This window comes from Hetaerina americana, unplaced genomic scaffold (assembly GCF_022747635.1).
Source record: "Hetaerina americana unplaced genomic scaffold, ioHetAmer1.1.p SCAF_6, whole genome shotgun sequence".
Classification (NCBI taxonomy): Eukaryota; Metazoa; Arthropoda; class Insecta; order Odonata; family Calopterygidae; genus Hetaerina; species Hetaerina americana.
Genome location: NW_027287205.1, coordinates 91,364,437 through 91,385,845, shown reverse-complemented (window position 1 = coordinate 91,385,845; position 21,409 = coordinate 91,364,437). Strand labels below are relative to the sequence as shown.

At 44.7% G+C, this 21,409-nt stretch overlaps 1 protein-coding gene across 1 annotated transcript in view; it reads left to right on the top strand.

Annotated features, from left to right (window-relative positions):
• Window positions 1-21,409, top strand: part of LOC139695485 (homeobox protein OTX1-like) — an 89,691-nt gene that overhangs the window by 24,440 nt on the left and 43,842 nt on the right. Inside the window, exon 2 of the mRNA XM_071594271.1 lies at window positions 17,652-17,830. Coding sequence (XP_071450372.1) covers window positions 17,652-17,830 — 179 coding nt within the window. The remainder of the gene's footprint in view (window positions 1-17,651; window positions 17,831-21,409) is intronic.

The following is a 21,409-nucleotide window of genomic DNA, read 5'->3' as shown; positions in this document are numbered from 1 at the left end:
TTTCTAAAGTGACTTCTACATCTACATCTACATAATACCCCGCAAGCCGCCGCAAGGGCGTGTGGCGGGGGGTGTTAGGTCACCAACCGTAAAAACGAAAAATACCACATGCAAAAAACAACACGGAAAATTACACCCCAGCAGCGCACACACTCATGCAAAAGGCTTCGGTTTCTTACTATTATGATTTCTGATTGTTCGGGGAAAGAATGAATATTTGTTCCTATCTGTCCTGGAATCTATCTCCCTTAGTTTATCTTTGTGGTCTAATCTACCTAAGTAGTGTGGGGCCATTATAATTCCTTCAGTGTCATAGTTAAACTCGTTTGTTCTGAACCTTTCTAAGAGTCTAAGTCTCGCTTGTTCTCTCCGCACTTCAAGTCGTTCCCAGCCTAAAATCCCCTAAATCCCCCAAGAGACTCGTCACACTTGTGTTCTTATCATAACAATTTTTAACGAATCTAGCGGATTTTCTCTGGACTTTATCTCATTCTTTTTGCCAAATTTTCTCCCACGGATCCCAAATACTTGCGGCATATTCCAAATGAGGTCTAACTAGAGCAAAATAACACCTCTTTAACTTTTTCATTACATTTCCCCACCACCCGTTTTATGAAGACAAGTCTCTTTAAAGCTGATCCGCATATTGTCCTGATATGTGCTCCCCATGAAAGGCGTGGTGTTAGAACAACCCCCAAATATTTAACTTGATTTGCCGTAGTCAATACTGAACCCTCTATTTTGTAGTTTATATCCTGTTCCTCGCTTCCTTTGTTCCCCCAGGGAAGTGTAATAGGGCCTCTTCTGTTCTTAATATACATAAATGACTTAAGCACACACGTTAGTAGCAATCTAAGGTTATTTGCTGACGACACGGTGATATACAGGGAAATAAGAAGCCAACTAGATCGCGAGCTACTCTCTAGAGACTTAGACAATATCTCGGAATGGTGCAATAAATGAGGATTAACACTTAATATAGATAAATGTGCAGTTTTGAAATTTTGGAATAATTTTGGAAAATTTTGGGTTGTGGATTAGTATTTTCCTACTATCAAGAAATCTCATAATGTTAGTGACAATAATGTGTTCCAATATTTTACAAGAGATCGATGTTAAATAAATGGGTCGGTAATTGGTTGGTTTATCCCTATCGCCGCCTTTATAGATGGGAGTTATATGGGCTAGCTTCCAGTCGCGAGGCACTGAGCCTTCTTCTATCGATTTTAGAAAAACAATATGTAAAAATGGGGCAATGTCGTCAGCTAATTCCTTTAATATTCTATTAGGTATTTCTTCCGGACCAGGTGCCTTGTGTGCTTTGATACTACGGAGAAGATGTACGTGTCCCTGCTTGGTCAGTGTAAGATCGCTCATGTGTTCCCCGGGTGGGTGTGGAGGATCGTTTGGTTCGTTTGTGTTTTTATTGTAGACGCTCTGGAAAAAATGGTTTAAAATATTTGCCTTTTTCACGCTATCTGTAATGAATTTTTCATTTTCCGCCTTCAAAGAATGAACAGTGGGACGTTTACCCTGTATTTCCCTAACATAGGACCAGAATGACTTTGGATTTTCCTCAAGATATTCGCTTAGCATTTTAGATTTAAAAGAGAGTAGTGCTGTGCGCATAATACTTTTCGTCTTACTACGACATTCATTTAGTTGCTGTTTGGATGTATTGTCATAAACTAAATCGTCACTTTTTAAACTCTTTTTGAAAGTTGACTGTAGCTTTCTTTGCCTTCTTAATGCCGATCTGACTTCCCCGTTGTACCATCTAGGTTCCTTACTGTCGCAATTGAGTTTGGACGGGATGTACATCTTCATTCCTTCTTAAAATATTTTAGAAATATTTCCAAGTATTCTGTGTATTTGTTGTTAGTTTTTTTGCCTTGTATTCTGGTAATTTTATTTTTAAATATTCTCTTAGTCCGTTAAAATTTGCCTTGTTGTATAGTTATATTTTACAGTTTACATAGGTATATTTCACGCTTTTCTTTGTTTATTTTGACGAACTTAGTTTTTAACTGTAGAAGAATAGCCTTATGGTGACTGATTCCCTCTATTCTTTCAATGTTAGTAATGATTTTGGGCATAGAAGTTGCAAAGATATCTATTATGCTTTGGCCCCGTGTTAGTGATTTAATAATTTGTTCTAAGGAGTTTTTGTGAATATATGAAGGAGTTCTTGCCATGAATCTCGGTTTTTGGCAGATTTTCGTAAGCAGTAGTTGTCCCAGTCAATTGACGGTAGATTTGTGTCAACAGCGATTATAATAATACTGTCGCTATGTCTGCTGCTGAGAGTGGATATTTGTTCTTCGAGCTTGTGTAGGACATCTATATTGTAATCTGGGGTCGATAAAATGAGCACACGAATAGACTTCTGCCGTTGTAGTCCTTAATGGTGCACCAAACGCTTTCTTTGTCATTTACGTCGCATTCGTATCGTTGGCTACTAAGATGTGACTTTACTGCAATGAATATTCCCCCCGCCATTCTATTTGGTCTGTCATTTCTGTAAGTTTTGAAACCGTTTGGAAAAACCTCATTGTTTGCTCCATCTCCCGTGAGCCAGTTTTCCGTTCTATTTGATCGAATCCCTGCGGGACAGCGCTTCCCTCCAATCGAATGACGAACGTGCGGAGCCCCATCGACTGCCTCGCCGCTCACTCACGCTAAACTCATGCTAAACTTATCTTAACCTGCAAACAGTCCATTAGAAGCACATACATCTAGGAACATACCTTGTCTCTGCCCAGCGTTTAATCTAGTCCTGACTTCTGCATGGAATGTATTAAATATTTCTATGACTGCTTTGTTTTCTTGCTATTATAATTCCGGGGAAAGGAGCATTTTTATCTACGTGTATCTGTACCGGAATACAACTCCCTTATTTTACTTTGGCTGTCTGATCTATGCGCACAAATAGTCTGGGGCCATAATAATTCCCCTCGCGGCATTGTAACCTCTTTTGTTCAGATCCTGTCTAACAGTCCAAGTTTCGCTTGCTCTCTTTGCATCTCAAGTGGCTCCCAGCCTAAATCCCCCTTAAAGGCCTATCACTTGTCTTCGCCTTGCACTATCTTCTTGTTGTAACAACATATTATCACAAATCTGGAGGATTTTCTCTGGAATTAATTTAATTCTTTTAGCCATATTTTCTCCAATGGATCCCAAATACTAGCGGCGTATTCCAAATGGGTCCAAATGTTGCCTAACTAGAGCGAAGTAACACCTTTCTTATTTGTCATTAAATTCCCCAACCAACCGTTTAATGAAGCTGAGTTTGTTTAATGGGAGGATAGATTCCAGTAGAGATATATACAAATACTCATTCTTTCGTCGAACAATCAGGTATCAGAATAGTAAGAAACCGAAGTCACTTCACAAATATTAAAAACATTTTATACACAAGTCGGAACAAAATTAAACACTGCAAAGATATTAGGTGTATTCGTAGGGGCATGTGTATGTTAGTTGGTAGATTGTGTCTTTGCATTTTTGTGGGGTATAAGGATTTTTGCATGAATGTATGCCATTTTTTGTTTGTGGCTTTTGAACGCGTTTTTTTTCTTAGTTACGGATGGTGCCCTAACACCCCCCGCCACACATCCTTGGGGCGACTTGCGGGCTATTAAGTAGATGTGGATGTAATGCGGAACCGAATATTGTCCTGATATGTGTTCCTCATGAAAAGCGTGGTGTTAGAACGACCCCCAAATGTTTCATTTCATGACCCGTGATTAGCATTGAACCCTGGATTTCATAATTAATGTCAAACTTGTCACTTCCTTTGTTTGAAATGTTCAAAACTGCATTTTTGCTTATGTTAAATACTTACCCCAATTCCTGGTACCAATCCGATATCGTGCCGAAGTGTTTAGTGAATAGCGAGTCAACTGCTGCTATCTTTATTCCCCCGCAAATTAACAGATCATCTGCAAAAAATCTAAGGTTGCCGCAACTTGCCGTTAAATTTGGAATATCGGAAACAGTAGCAGTGCCCTGTAACGCTTCTCATTGCCGCACTTGAAATGAGGTGTGCGTCTGATGAACTAAACCCGTCGACGACTATTTTTGTTTGCGTTTCGATAAAAATTTCTTGCTCTCTTTTGTCATTGTTTTCTTTCATAGACGTACTTTAACGTTTGAGGAACTCTGCCGAAGGCTTTGAAACCTTTAACTACAGCATCCACTTTAGCGCCAACGTCCCCCGATTTCAGGATATTATGTATTGATTGACCCAAATGTATTTTATATGATCTACTCTTCCAAATCTAGTTCTGGTAGCGACAGAAAATGTCCATGCAGTCAAGAAAGGCCATTGCATTGCTAAATGTGATCTGTTCTAAGAGTTTGCAGTACGTTGATGCCGAAGATATGTTGATCTTTTAATTAAGGGAGACTCTCTCTCCCTGCTTTTATAAGGGGGGCTTATCAATCAGTTTAAATAATTGACGTTTAAATTGTGCTTTACATGTACGTCTACATCAATACCCTGCAAGCCACCAAAAAGGTGTCTGGCAGGGGGTACAGCACCAGGAGAAAGGGCAAGGGATGAGGGGGTTAGGTATTTGGTATTGGGGCAAAAATATATATAAATATAATCGTATAACCATGCGCAGTCGCTACCTTGTAGGTTAATACTTATTATGTCGAGCCAACTCCTGGGGGATTTCGATAACAAGCATTCTGCTCTATTATTGTTCTTGGTAAAAATGACCATTTAAATCTGTCTGTCTAGCAGTCAATCTCTCTAACCTTATATTCGTGATCCCTCCGCCCGTAATACGTTTGGGTTCGTATTATGTTCTTGATGTCATCGGAAAAGGGCCCATCTTTAAATGTTTTTAATAAATTCAATCTATATTGTAAACGCCGCTGTGTAAGGGAATCCCAGCCTAAATTTTCTAGCAAAGTAGTTACGCTACTGCGTTGGTTATAACAATTTTTGACACATCTAGCCCCCCTCCGCTGAACTCGATCCAATTCCGAAATTAAATTTATCTCTTGAGGATCCCATATACTGGTAGCATACTCTACGTGGGGCCTGACTAGGGCAAGAAAGCATCGTTCCTTCACTTCTTCGTCGCATTTACCCAGCACTCTTTTTACAAATCCCAATTTTTTATCGGCACGACCGCATATTCCTCGTGCGTGCTTTCCCCCGGACAGATCGTGAGTAGTTGAGCTTTCAGCAGCTCTCACCCCAAGCCATACAAAAATAATAATAAAAATATTCATGACATACTTTCCCTCGGTACGTTGATGAAACACTAGAGATAGAATCATCAGAATATATTGCGGAAGAAACTTGCTATTTTTGAATCCACGACTTAATATGTGGTTTCCTACAAAAGGCTTGATTGCATTCACATGTACATTTTCAACCCTCCCCCCTCCCAATCGATGGATTTCGATCGCCACTTCGCGTTTAGAGGTTTGATGTTTGGTGGTAAGGTCACTGGGTCACGGATCCAGTGACGCGGCGTGGTGCCTTGTCGCTAATATTTTCACTAATGGTTCGCGCGCATGTGCCGCAAACAAGCACCCTTCGCTCCTTGAATGTAAATTCACTTCTGCCAATTCCCTTCGGGGTCTTGAGTGGGTTGGAAACCGCTAGGTGCTCCATCCGCAGATACTAATGAATATCATCAAATAACTAACGCTTACATTATGGTGGTGCAGTGGACTGTCGACTGAAGAGTAATTACGGTCGCCGTTGAATTGTTCTATGGAATCGAACCCGGCGATTAACTGCGGCGTAACCGAGCGTCCTATTAAACTACCATTTGGGTCTGGCGAGGCATCATGAATCCAAGCATAAGAGTCGGTGTCCCCATTTTTCTCAATCTACCTTTGATGGGTGTCACTTAGTACTAATGGGCACGTTGTACGTCAACCGGCCGAAACGTCTTTTCATTTGCGAGGGAGGGTGAATTCAAATCGAGGGCAAAAGTCAGTTTGTCTCGTGGGTAGGGGGCCCTTCTTTTGCCGACCGGGAGTGTCCCGTCCGTCCGTCCTCGCATTCGGTCGCCCTATGGTTCGTACCTGTGACAACACCCACATGCCATCCACTTGAAAAGAGTATTGCGAAGGCATATTCCGCCAATTTGTGCGTTTTAATTTTTGACAAAAGTGGCATAACTTGCTTGTCTCGAGTATTGGTAATCCGTCATGCTGAGTGGTTTGCCTAACATAGGCATATATATTATATCCTCAAGGCCAACAATGGCGTCGTGTGCTACGTCGGCCATACTCAGTGATCCAGAGAGCCCGCTGGTCTTCGGCGGGGCGTCGCGGGCCCCGCAACACCCCTCCCCCCCTCTCCCCTCTGAAGGGGAGGGAGTAGGCGACGGGGGCTGCGGCTGGAGGCGGAGGGGCGGGATGGGGCGGTTTCGGAGGGTCGAGGGGGGACGGGGCGAAAGCTGGGGCCTCCGGGAGAGAGGGAGGATGTGGGGGCCCTTCCCCATCATGCGGTGAGAGGACCAATGGCAGTGGAGATGTCGGGACGCCGCTTAGAGGAGGGGTTGAGGGAGAGGGCGTAAAAAATGCCCCCGTGGGTTGGCTGGGACCCTGGGGGGGCGGAGAGAATGGAGGGGGAGGAGAGGGGCCCACCCTCCTGCGAGGGAGCGATCGGCCTCCTCCATTGGCGTCACTTCGGGTCCCTGCGTATGTCGCTCGTCCACATCGGCGGGATGGACACGAAGAGAGAGAGAGAGTGCGTGCGTGCGTTTGATCGTCTTCCCTTGTCCGCTGGCTCTGCTCTCTCCTTTCTCACTTCCACATGCCATTTCAATCGCATGCTTATATTCAGCGAGTTCCATTATTAGTTAATCGTATTTATTGCAAGTGCGATAATGCATCTGCACTTTGGGCTCGTGATTCGTCTCCCACATCCCTCATCTCTCTCTCTCTCTCTCTCAGCATGGAAAAATAAACAAAGCGTGATACTTTCCTACTTGCCGATGACCCCTCGTTGCAATTCGCATTCTAACACGACCCGCAATCACTATTTATCTCATTTCCCGACCAATTATCCTCTATCCATGGTATTCAGTCGGTTTTTATTCTTATTCTGGAATTTGCAAATTATAGTTAAAATAAGGTGAGGGGAGCACTTATCTTACGTACATTGCAATTGTGCGTGCCTTAGATTTGGGCGATGGGCGGATTCGCCGTTTAACGAGAGTGGCATGTAAAGCGAGTAGGTTTATTATATTTGTCAGATCCCTCGCAGACCTACGAGTGGTATTGCGGCGGGAACCGTAGTTCTTCAGCAAAATAATTTACCCGGTTGGCCGACATTTAGTCTGCAACAGTTATATACGCTACGGGAACGAGTTTAGTTACGTATTTGGCATTAGAAGTATATGTATGGGCCATAACTGGAAGTTATAAGGGAAATGGACTGCATTACAGTGCCAGCAAGAAATTTGAGTAATGTAAACTAAGGTCTCATGATATTACATCTACATACGATATATATATCCCACAATCACCCAGAAATGTGTGAGGCCGGAGGTACAAGCACCAGGAGGGATTGGTAAGGGATAAGAGAGGGCGTTTAAAGTGTAAGGCAAATCGGAAAACATTCCGTGAGACCGCTAGACAAACTAGACTGAGGACTTGTATCTGATCGTAAACAAAAAGCAGTCGCGGACGGGTCGAGTTCACTCAGGGCAGGTGTAACATCAGGTTGGGGCCCCATGGTGGTGTCATGGTGCCTATGAAGGGTATGGCATACATGCCCACTCTAGCTTACACGTTAGCAGTAAATCCCTCGAATACGACACCGTGATTTTCAGCAAAATTAGTGTACCAAAAGATAGCGAGCTAGCGACTCTCTCGACTTTAGACATGGTGGCGTTTTGGTGTAAAGAATGGGAGGTTAGAAATAAACATCAGAAAATGAAAAACACTGAGGTTTTTTAATTATATAAATGATAAAAGAGGCGTATATTATATAAGAGTTGGGATATGAATAGATAAATATATTTTACGTAAATGCGTAATTTAGATAAATACGAAAACTTCGCTAAATATTTTTTATATCTCTAGGAAGAGCCTTACAATTTCCATTAATCACATCTCCGTAGAATACCGTGCCATCGGCGAATTCACTGGCGTTGTGGAGTACTTTACAATGAAGGCAACATTTTCATTGATGTGATGAGAAAGAGGGGGGGGCGAACATGTTTCCTTGTGGGACACTGGACGAAATTCGCGAAACCTACTTACTCATCAATCCAAACTAACCGCGGTTTATACACGAGCTCATTGTTTGGTACGCTCTTCCTCCAGGTTAAGAAGAATTGAGACGAGGAGATATAATCGCGAAACCCGTCATTTCCTCGATGCTGCTCCACTAGGATCGTGCGGCCCCACGCCGGCCGGCCATCGTACCCGGCACGGCCAATCCTCACGCCCCGTCCTACCTCCTCCACCCCCCCCCCCCCCCGGGCTTCCTCGCTTCCCCTTCCCCTGTTGATGCTCACATCAACCCTCATCTCTTCTTTTTCCTCCTGCCCCGCTCCCTCCCTCCCTCTCGCCCAATGATGCCTCGTCGCGTTCTATCCTCTCCCGGCAGCAGCCTCTTCCCCCCCCCTCCCTCCCTCCGACGGAGTATCCGTCCATCTGCCCCCCCTCCCCTCCATGCCCGCCACTTTCCCACCCCAACCCTCCCCCCACCCCCTCTGCAGCCTCTTCGCCCCACCGCTTTTCCTCATCGCTCCCTAAAGGAGACCTTCCACCACGCTCCACCGACCTCTCTACGTGTTAGTTCTCCACCACGCCCCGCCACCTCCTGCTCGCCCCTCCGCCCTCTCCACGCCCCCGGCCCTGCCCATGGAAGAAAGAGCCGTGTTCGGTGGCCCCAGTCAGCCTCGGCCCAAGACAACTGGAGTGCTTCTCCTCCATTTTTCTCCCGTCCAGAAGTACGAGTTTGGAATACAGACCGGCTTCCCTCGAAACGAAGCTTGGCGCGAGTAATTGATTATGTGCCTCGGATGGCATTCAACAATTATCATCATTTGTTTTGCGTCGTGGTCTTCACAATTTTCTAATGTAAACATTCTCATTATCGGTCTAATTTTGGAACCAGGCGAGCAGAAACTGTTGCTTACTGCTGTTGCATAGACTAGGCAGGACGCCACAGGAAACGCGGAAATTGCACACGCGTTGTAAACTAATTGATCAATACAAATCGTTTGATTTTAACATCGGTGTAAACGGAATAATTCAAGCTCCGAATGCCACATTGGTAGGTGTGACCAAAATGAGAGACAGAATTGAGGAACGCGGCTTGAGAACAGGCAGCTAGATATGGAATACCTTTTCGCTTGAAAAATTCAAATGTATGCAATAAGTCCTTTGTGAAAAAAATTATCTTCTTTCATCACGATCGTTTTCCACCATGTGTCGTTTGGATTCGAATGAGGAGGTTCGATAATCCCGAATGTCATTAATCGAGCATCGCCGGTTACATAAATGATCAGTGAAGGCTTCAAGATGAATACAGTCGTTAGTGCATGGACTAAATAATGTCCTTTCTTCATTTCCCTTGTGTTTTCACCGCGCTCGTTGCATTGAATAGACAAAGTTTCGTCACTAGGAATGGTGAAGATTGATGAACGATTCCAGTGAAAACGCGAGGAATATTCAGAGCTCATAGACTAAATATTTGATTTAGTGGTCAGGTTATTTAGTCTTTACGAAGTGATGAGATAGATACCGTGATAATCGATATGGAGACCTGTTCGATTCTGATTGCTATGGGCACCAGGGGTTATAGCCATGCCAATTCATTGTGTTCTCATCACGATTTCATTTACGTCGACAATCCACATTGAGAAGTGGAAATGCCGGAGTATATTTTTGCGTCAATGCAATTGCCTCCGCTAATGCGTAGCTATTTGGCGATTCATGATAATTCTTCAATGCATTTAATGATTTTGTCTAAAACTGTCAGTCATTCTTCAATGGTGTGTACCAACAAATCCTCGCGCAGTGTGCGTGCTCATGGTGAATGCACCCCCTGCCATACGCTCAATCGGATTTCATCTGTGCTTACTTGCGGGGTTATCATATAGATGTCAGTGAACCCGACTTAGATATCTCGGACTCCGCCTGGAACGCGTCCATCCTCCGGGCCCCCCTCCCCCCTTAGAGATCCGGCTCAGTACCTCCGGAGAGGGCAGCAGAGGTGGGGATGGGGAGAGGAGGGAGGGGGTGGCGTGGGGGTTGACATGGGGAGGATATGCACGTGGTGCAGCGTCGGGGTTTTGAATTCTTGGCGGGTGTTGGTGTCCGTGTGGTGGCGGGGGAGGTCTGCATATAAATCTACGAAGAACCCTGTAAGGCTCCGCTAGGGTGTACCCTGGGTAAGGGTTCCATCGAGCACACTTAGAGATTGAATGTTGCTTACATACTACTCACTTAAATAGGAAGGTTTAACCTAGTCATTTATAGGCTCTTTTTAAGCTAGGCCTGCTTCGTCGTAAAATATATACATCTAGATACATGTAGAAAATGTTCTACATTCGTAGAAAAGGTTTAGTTTCCTATGAGCCAACTTCGCTTTTCCGCATACTAATCGCCGCTCACTTCCAAGCACGTTTCGTGACCCCGCACCGTCTTATATAATCCCCCAGCATGGGAGTCCGCTGCCTGGGAATCGAGCCAGTGGACAGCGGCGGTCTTGGGTTCCTCGTCGTTCTCAAACCGATCCAAGCCACACTGGTCGTCTTGTCGTAACAATCTTAAGCTGACGCGTTGGTAGCAATCGTAGATTATTTGCGGGCGACACTGTGGGATTCAGGGAAATACGGGCTCGTGCAGATTGCAGGCACTGTCTAGAAATTTAGACATTATATCGGACCGGAGAAAGTAATGGGGATTATTATTTAACATAAGCAAATGCGAAGTTTTGGAATTTTGGAACAAAGTGTGTGGCAAACAAGACATACATTATGCAATAGGGGTTCGGTGCTAACCACAACAACAGATAAAGTTAAATATTTGGGGGTAGTTCAAGAACCACGCCATTCCTGAGGAGCAAATACGAGTATTTGTATGTGCTCCGCTTGCTCGATTCATATCTACATCTACATCTACATAATACCCCGCAAGCCGCCGCAAGGGCGTGTGGCGGGGGGTGTTAGGTCACCAACCGTAAAAAGGAAAAATACCACATGCAAAAAAACAACACGGAAAATTACACCCACAGCAGCGCACACACTCATGCAAAAATCCCTTCATCCAATACTCATGCAAACACATATACCGCAAAACAACTAAAAAACTGCACCCCATGATGCAGCACGAAAGCCATCCTACAACACCGAAGCCAGGACACAACAAGCAAGAAATTGAAACATCACTACCACATGAAAATGCACCACGAAACACTCTACCCCCAAAGAGTCTGTAAAAGGCAAGGAATGCGACCCAACGTTGCAGGTAGCAGGAATTTGCCCCCGCGGAGAGGGACGAGGGATTGAAAGGGAAACTTAAAAACAGATGAACAGAACACGAATGAGGTCATTCGGAAAGAATGGGTTATTACAGAAAAACACATAAGGTTAGTGGAAGAGCATGCATTGAAATACAACTAATTATTTTTTAGACGCTGAGGGTGGCAAGTGGAATTTTTGCTATCTATAACCCTGCAGTTGCTATCCCGTATTGTCCGTCATCATATCATGGGAATGTGCGGATCCGCTTCAAGGATACTCGGCTTTTTTAAGCGTCCGCATTTCTCTGTGAGTCCCACTGTCGTCCTAAAATACGAGGGTCATCCGGAAAGTAGTACCCGTTCGTGAAATAAAGACACAAAAGTAAATATTAACAAACATAAAAAATTTTATTTGAAAGAGGATACTTTAAACTACTTCTCAACATAATCTCCAAGCAAATTAAGGCATTTGTCATAACGTGTGACAAGTTTCTGTATTCCTGCTGCATAGTCCTTCGCCGCCAGCTCATTGAGATACGCGAGGGACCCATCTTGCACAAATTTTTGCATAATGCAGATGGTGTTTAACAATTTCATGAACAATTGTTCGAGAAACATTGGGAAAATGCTCACAGATGTCATCAATTGTGACGCGCCGATCGTTCCTCACGAATTCGTCAACTGAGCTCACCAGTTGGTCTGTAATGACAGACGGTCTCTCCGAACGCTCATCGTCGTGTGTGTTCCCCCTCCCCATGTTGAAGTTGCGACACCACCGCCGAACAGACGACTCGTCCATTACATTGTCTCCATACACCTCCTTTAATTGGCGATGAATATCACATGGGCGAACGTTTCTTGCATTGAGGAATTTAATCACTGCCCTCACTTCACAACTGGCGGCGTTCTCAATTTTTTTAAACATTGTAAACAATCACAGAAACAACACAGGCAATGCTAGCGTCACGCAACTTGGCTCAGAGAAGGCAGACAAGCCACTGAAGCTATCTGACCTCGTCCAGCGGCTACTCGCGTCGTCAGCACTTCATGCGGCACGAACGGGTACTACTTTCCGGATGACCCTCGTAGAATGAGGTAGCCGTTTATGTGGGAACTTAATGAAACCGAGAAGAGTCCCGACAGACTGCGCCCTTGGGACGGCTGGTTGGGTGTCCTGCAAACAAATTTTCGGATCAAATCCATTTGTGAATGGTGCGTCCTGCGTGGTTGGATTGCTACCTGATAGTTTGTGACCGCGTCACATTTCAGACCACCCTCTTTAATAAGATTCCCTATTTGTGTTCAATTCATTGTTCTTGGGCAGCAAATTGATTACTGGCAGTATAACAGTTGTAATGTGTTTGAGAGAAGTCGCACGGACCCCGTGATCCACCAATAAGGTATGTAGCAGGGGGTGCTAGCAAGCACCAGATGGAAAGGATTAGGGAAAAGGGTGTTCAAAGGGTTAGGAAAAAGGATAAATATCCACCAAAAATACCTGAAAAGACGCCAATTGAGGTTCAAATCCATGTATGGACATGTTAGCGGAAACATAAGTTCCAATTTCAACACGAGTGCTAATTTCAGCCACTGCACAAGTTCTCAGCAGTGTCAAAAAGAGGGTAAGAAACGAGCTACGACCACTGATACGATAGACCGACGCCAACTCAAGACAGGCCATGCACGACTGCAGAGCGAGAAAGGGAAATTTCTGTTAACACACGACCATGTAGTTTATGGCTACCACCTCCAATGTAGAAAACGTGGCTGCTGGCAGCAAACTACGTGAGGCATCACCCCGATGGAGAGGGACGAGGGGTATTTAAGGAAGGGTATTTAAGTGCCCGCATGAAGTGATATTACTGCATGCATCGGCATTGCCCTACCGCCCCCCGCCACACTCCATTGCGGGAGATTGCTTGGAAGTAGAAGGGTAAACCGAAAGCATAAAAAAGGCGGCAAATTTATAGAACTCTATGGATAGTTGTAGTCCCCGTCGTCTACAACGAGAGAGTGAACGAAAACAGGAAATAGAATCGTCGTTTTAGTAGAAATAGTCGTTGTAATCTTTGAAATGTCTCGACCATTATACTCCGATAGCAATCCTCGAATCCAATCCGGGCCTGTACGCTCGCCCAACCCCTACTGCTGCACCGACGAGAGGCGAATGGAGGAAGCCAACGGAATGGACGCGCTCGCGTGCAGCGCAGTCACCGAATGCATCGGGTAGCGGTCCACTCTCGCCGGACGAATGATGCACGAACGATTGGAAATTATTCACTGACAGGAAATCGCCCGGCTTAAGAGCGCATGGAAAGAGGGGCATCACAATCGCCTGATCCGGCAGTATAATTCTGTGATCGTAAAATTATTTTTCCGGTTACATTGGTCCTGTTTGGGTACGGTGCTGGGAGCAGGCTAATTGGATAATTAGGCTCAGTAACTGTTATTGGGCAGCTTGGAAATTGTTAGTGATAGGAGTTATTGAAATTTTGGAAAATCAGAATTGCATTATTTGTCGCGAAACTCCTGCGAGGGAAAAAACATTCCTCGAGTATATTTTTGTTTGGTTTGCGTCCACTTCTTGTCGTTCAATATACAGAGCCAATAAAATTGACACAGTGTTTGTCCTCTCTGCTATCTACCAGGATTAAACAAGAATCATTTCTACTTTTTTTGTGGTTTAATCCGGCAATAATAACGTAAAGCTTTCTATTTGTTCGCTTAAATATTTCAAAATGCGAGAGGTTTTTCTCTCGGAATCCTGGAGTGAATTCCGTCCACGCAAGATCCCGAGTGCTCGACTCTTATACTTTTAATGGAAAGGAATGGACCCAGACGAGTCTCGCTCAGTTTAACATTCGAATGTTTCCCTCTAGATGCCGCCCTATTCTCCTTACCGCAGCTCCGCAGATGTTTCGGCCCGATAGAAGCATGACTCCCAGCCATTTCACTTGCTCCCCCAATTCTGTTTCTGGGCCTCCGCGTCTCTAAGGGTGTAAGGATATCTTTTCCCAGGTTTCCATAATGGCGCGCAATTCCGAGGGTCTACTGGGATTCTTTCCTCCAGTCAGCAAATACTGCAATTGCTGATTTTGCTAGCATAGTTTAAAATGCGATGATGATGTCTTCATTGATTTTATCGTAGGAATATTCCCCCGTGCATCAATTAAGGTTTCAAATGTTTCAAGGGTGCGCCATCTGTTCTCTCTATCTAAATGGTACCCTGAGAGTCACCGCTACGGTGCGTGCGTGCGGGGGGGGGGTGATTTCATAACAGGCATGCATTATCACAAACTGTTCTTATTAATTTTCAGCAACAATAGAGAAATGGAAATAATTCAAATGTTGCTTAGAATGGTTACCATAAGCACCTTTCCACGCACACGAGGGAAACTGTTATGCATCTGTCTCTCCGCTTAGTAAAAAATAGCAAATTTTAACAAAATAAAATTTAATACGACCGGTTTCAATGTAATTAAATCATCATCAGATCTGATGATTTATTGGTGGTGATGATGATTTAGTTACATTGAAACCGGTCGTATTAAATTTTATTTTGTGAAAATTTGCTATTTTTAATTAATCATGATATTCCACCACATCACGCCTGAAACGTCTCTTTTTATGTCTCTCCGCTGTTGGGTTCCAATAAATTGTTTTATGCCTTCGAAAAAATATTTCGCTATTCAAATGTCAATTTTAGCTTGTTCGTAAATATTTACTTCTGGTATTTTTTTGACACACGTGAAGGCGACATCTCTATGAAAAAAATCCTGATGATGGTAAACAAGTATACAGTGAAAATGATTCCCACGGCATTTATTTGACCAAAATGACGAAAACGCACGAAGGTGAGGGTCGAGTCTGCTGAAAAATGAAGAGAGCGATCTTCGTGACACGGCCACGCGGATTTTCCTTCTTCCCTTGCTCCGCGCAGAAACCTAAACCGCGATGATTCCGCCCCCTCGTGCCCAGGAAGAAGCGGGCGGGGGAGGGCGAGTGTGCTCCGGTAGTAGTAGTGGGGCACTTTCGTGTTACCATCCAGAAGGGCGTGTGGCAGGGGCTGTGAGGGAGTAAGGCAATCATTGATCAGTGATTGATAGAATTTCCATGAAGTTCAAATGCCGCATGTCACGCCTTCGCACAATCCTTTCACGGCATCCCGTTCCACTTCTCTCGTCTCAATGCAATCCATACTATTTGGCGCTGAAATTATAATTCCCTCTCCGTGGTAGATGCGAGACGCATCATCATTGGCGCTTCCAGTGAATCCGAGTATTTGGAGTGATGACATGACGACACCCTCTCGCAATGGTTCTTCTCCTAACGGGAAGCTCGAGTGCGCGAAGCGCTGCGTCCTCCGGAGGTGACCGGCGTGGCTCCTACTCTTCCCTGCCGAGGCGCCTCCACGTTGACCCCTCGGCCATTAGGGCGTCTCCAGGGACGACCACCATTTCCTTGGGCTTCTTGATCGCAGGTTGGGGGCGGAGAGAAATTCCGAAGGTGGGTGGGGTTAAATAGGAAAAGAGGGCGTGCATGATGTCCCCCCGGGGGTAGGGGGGCGTGAGGAATAAGGGGCGACGTCCACCGCCACCCGCCTCATAATCATTTCGGCGCGGCCCTCCCACCGGGGGGGGAGAGGGAGGGAAGAAAGAAAGAAAGCAAGCCCTCCCACTCCTCTCCTCGCGGCCGCCCCAACTCCGGAATTCCCATTCGCCCTCACCTTTGTGGGAGTGAAATCGAATCGATCCCCCCCTGCCGCTTGTGTTGTGTGGAAGACGCCTACTTTTCTTCTCTAATTATTGGAAACATCTTTCTCATTGCCTCGGATCCTGCCCGGGATTTTATTCAGCTATTGAAGACTGAGCGCCACTAATCCTTTATTCGGAGAGATATGCAGCGGAACACATCGCATCAGTGTGATTGGGTGACCTGCTTCGAAGAGTCACTGGAAGTATTGCCTACTTCACTCTGGGATAAATGCGTATCATTCGAGTCAAAATTGATGTCTCCATGAGAGAGACCGAATGCATCCCCAAATTTAATTCATTTGAAATGAACTTAATTAACGGCTTTTATTTTTCTAGAAAACTAATTGCATTTATTTATCCGTGTTCTCCTCCATGTCCACCTGTAAAACCTCCTCCTGGCAACACGCCATCTCAAGTCGACGACTTTGATCTGGAGGCGCGGGGTGATGCAATTTATCGATGCTTTAGCTTTATCTCTTTATCGAAGTGACTAAGTCGTTCGTACTATCCATTTCTCCTTCCTACAATTAGTCTAAGGACAGCTAGCTTCTTCCGCTAACGCGACGCCCGCATACTATCCGACGCAATGACGTAAAGACGAAACTTTAAGAAAGAAATGTTTGCGAAGGAGTATTGTAGAGGGTGCAGTATGCCTGGTGACCTAACACCCCCAGCTACTTGTCCTTGCGACCGCTAGCGGGGAAATGCATTGGTGTACATGTGTTCTACAATCCATGCTTAAGATGTGTGGCAGTGGTTGATTCAAAATTAGCTTACAGCATCCAAAATTAAGTTTTCCTATTTTTTTTATTAAATATATTTGCAAACATTTTCAAATAATTTATAATTTTATAACTGTGCGTTTGACTTTAATAGAGGGAAGAATGTTAGTTAAACGAGGAAAGGGAAGGAACAGGATAGGCATGTTGGACGGGATGAAGGGAGGAAGAAAGTACTCAGAGATGAAGAGGGACCTGAATGTAGAGTAGGATACTGGATTTTGTGTTTTGTTAGGAGTCACAAAATATTGATTTGGTAGTGGCGTCCATCCTAAAACCTACCTTAGATCAAAACCTACCGGTAGATTTCCTTATAAATAATAATAAATTCTACGTTCATGCATTTCAAACGCATATAACAGTTTGCCTAGAATAAAAAAATGAAAGTAATGTTTCCCGTGTAGCGCGGGAGGCATCTCCAGGTTTTCCCATTAAGAAAATGACGATGACATAATTTCCATACTGGATTCGCAGATGCTCTTAGTGCTTAAGACGTGCGCTGTTGAATTGTGGACATGAGGTCTCCTGTTCACGAAGCTGATCGATGTGACTTATTTCATTTGAGTAACCTCTTGGTGTTGATTGCCGTTGACGTAGGATGATGCATGTATGTATACGGTTCCCATCAGGGATTGATGATTGCTGTTTACGTTAATATAGTGTTCATCTCCGACTTCGTTGGTGTAGGCAACCCTCGGAAGCAGCGGCGGGAGCGGACGACGTTCACACGGGGTCAGCTGGACGTCCTCGAGGCGCTATTCTCGAAGACTCGCTACCCGGACATCTTCATGCGGGAGGAGGTGGCCCTCAAGATCAACCTCCCGGAGTCCAGGGTTCAGGTGAGTGCGTGGTGGGGAGGAACCACCACCCCCTGCCGCCGGAAACCCCTCTCGCTCCGGACCCTATACCCTTAAACTCACGGCCCCAGACACTTGTCCCGAAATGTAGGAACCTTGAGAGTTCATGAAAAGTAATCAATGGGTCAAAATGATGGCGAAATCCTTCGAAAGTTGTTTGTTATAAAGTCGAAGAGCTTAATTAATTGAGTAGTTCGAGGCGTGATGTGGTGGAATTAGAACACAATAAAGAAAAGACGGCACTTGAATTCATTTTGCCAGCCGAAGATGTAATCCGAAACCCGTTCGTAATATCAAACATCTAATGGGAAATTGTTGCTATAATTTCTTTATGAAGAGCTAAATGTTTTACATTTTTAAATTTGCTATTTAATCGGAAATGTACAAAGAACAGTCGGCTGAAAGTACTTTGTTAATTCTTCCTCCGTTTCTTTATAATGAAACCAAAGAAATCTCTCTCTTTCCATCCGAGTTCAAAAAAGGGCTGACCATCCCATCCTTGTTCTGAAAGCGTCGCCCATTGAATATTTAAAGTTACCACGTTAATCACCGATCAAATAGCGTGAAACTAAGTTGACTTCTGCGTGAATCTCTCAAGTATCGCTTTCACTTTTTCGCAGCACCGTTTCAAACACTTGCGAATTCGAGGCCGGAACGGTGACCGGGCGGTCGAAATCAGTTTTTATTGCTATGTGAAGCCCTAGAGTTGACCGCAATTGAAACATGAACTATTGAGTCATACTATCTCCAATCTTCCCAGTTTCCACAGCTCATTTTATGGTGCTTCAACATCTACAATTTTTCCCTGCTGACTGCCGCGAGGGCATATTGCAGGGAGTGGGAGGACACCAGAAGTTTATGTATACATTCTCTCTTACACACACGTACGTATACGTTTGCACACATACACAAATGAGAGCTAACATTTAAACTTTATCGCGCAATCATTGCAAGGGTGAGTGGTGGGGGGTGTCAGGTCACCAGTCATGCGAGGAATTTCTGGGGTAGGGGCACATTTTGGCCGACCACTACGTGGATCACCGTCTACAGTATACTGTCCCGACCGCACTTAAACTCGTTTGCCCACTTGGCAACAGTGGAATATGAAGGAGCAGAGTCCCCTTTTAGAGTGTTCTGAATGTTAGCATATATTTTCTTTCCTTTCATCCTTTTCTCCGCGAAGTATTTAATCCACTGCTCAATTTCAATTTTTCAATCAATACCACTTTTTTTACCATCTTCACAAATTACATCACGGGAACAACACTGAGGCGACCGCAGATATCTATGGAAAGATGCAGCTAGCTCTCTTCCCAGAGCACTGACGCGTTACGTCTTCACGAAGGCTTATCTATTACTACGTGGGAAACTCGTTGCGCTAGTGCTGATATCTGGTGGTGATTCCGAGAACCTTTCTAACTACCCTCGCACAGCATCTACTCCGCTACTTGCACGGACGGGCATGGCACCCAGCGATTCATCCGAAGGGCCACGTCGAAGGGGGGGGGGGCGAAGGAACCCGCCAATCGTGCATTATTCCCTGTAGAAGTCACAATTTGGTTGATTTTGGTGCCTACTCGCTGCAATAAAATGACGAATAATTGGATTGATGTGAGCACGCCCGTTGAAGATGGCGTGCTCACCTGCGCCCCAGTCGCCACTTATCCCACCAATCCATTCGACCCATGCGGGGCGGGCGGTTTCGCACAAATGCATCACATCCCGAAATCTGCCTAATCGGCGTCCCACCACACGCCCAAGGGCGCACATACTCGCCCGCGTCCTGCATTTTAATGGAGTGTCCATGTTTTGAATTTTGTCCTTTTTTCATTTAAAAATGTTGGGGTTGTGACGACTGACCTTATGACAATTATCATCTTCATATACTTAATACCCCACAAGCCACCACAAGGGTGTGTGGCGGGGAGTGCTAGGGTACCACCCGCAATTAAGAAAAAAACCACATGCAGAAGCCATAAATTTATACAATCCACAACCAAAAGATGGCATACATTCATGCAAAAACCCTTACGACCCACACCCATGCAATTGTCTTGGTATCATACGACGATGGAACAAGTCTTCGCATCTGACCGTGACGGCTTCCGTCTCTCTCATCCTGGTAGTCCATTCTACCATGGTTATATGGCACCGTAATGATACCCTCGATGTCACTAGTGTGCACGGGTGTATTTTAACCCTCTAATAGTCTCACTCCTGTCCTTATCATGATGCTATAGGTCGCTATGCATCCTAATCATTTCAGCATACCTTGGAATATGACATTTTCCTTCGAGAAACCTTTTGTCCTCGGTTGATGGATGCAACGGAGTTGGACTGGAAATTGTCAACCGGCAATGGGTGAAAAACAAAAATCTACTAATTTGGGGCTCGCGTCAGCAATCTAGTTCTCCGTGCTGCGGAGGAGAAATTTACGCAGATTTTTTCCTCGGACTGTTCAAGTTGTGCGAAGAGTCCTTTACTTCTTCCATTATGAATACATTTTGACGTACAAGTCCTGATACGGTACTGTTATCCAGGGAGCGTGGCCGGCGGTGTCGCCACCAGTCGATATATTGGTTTGTGATCGGTGGCATTCAGCGCCATTTCCCTCTCTGACGTGCTTTCCAATTGTGGCAGGGAGCATAATCCTTCTCTCGATTGTGCCCCTATTCATAAATAGGCTACTTGGGAATTGCAATGAGAGGATCGAAGAGGTTTGTTATTTCACCTTACTTACGTCCCTCCTAGAGTTTGCTGCAAGTGAATGAGATCCTCATGAAGGAGGCTTAATCTCGGAGCTAGATTGAATGCAACGAAGAGCAGCTAGGTTTGTGAAAAGTTTTTATGAAGAAGGTGGCAGCGTCACGACACTATTGGAACAATTAGGTTGGTAGCCACTAGTTTACCGTAGGCTTAAACACGGGTTAAATTTACTACGTAAGTTAGGGGCAGGTTAGTTATCTGAGAATGTTAAGGATATATCAAGGGCTTACTTTGGTAGATCAGATCACCAACGTAAAATTAGGGAGTTTTATTGTAGAACGGATGGATTTAAAATGTCGGTTTTCCCTCAAAACATTAGAAAACATAATAGATATTACAGCAATCTTGTAGTTGATAATGAAGATGGGCAGTTTTTCTATTTTGTCAATATCCTTCATTTTTATATTTCATTTGATAGACCCATATTTTTTACAGTTCCTTCTCATTATTTGAATATATGTATATACTTTTATTGAATATTGTTGGATACCTACCTTCCTTCTTGTGATTAACTTCGTTCCAGCGCATATTCAAACTAAAATTTGGGTAGAGGTATCACGATTGGGATCGTGCATACATAGCTTGTGTCATAACACCCCCCGCCACACGCCCTTGCGGGGTGTTTGGATGTAATGTAGTCCAGGCGACAAAGGCTGTGAGAGGGGAGAAGGAAAGAAAGAAATCATTCTCAACGCGTGGCCACAAGGCGACCCTCACTTCAGTGTCGGTAAAAACTGCTCGAGAGGACTTGCCGTGTTCACCATCCCGAAAGAGCAGCCGACTCATTCTTCTGCC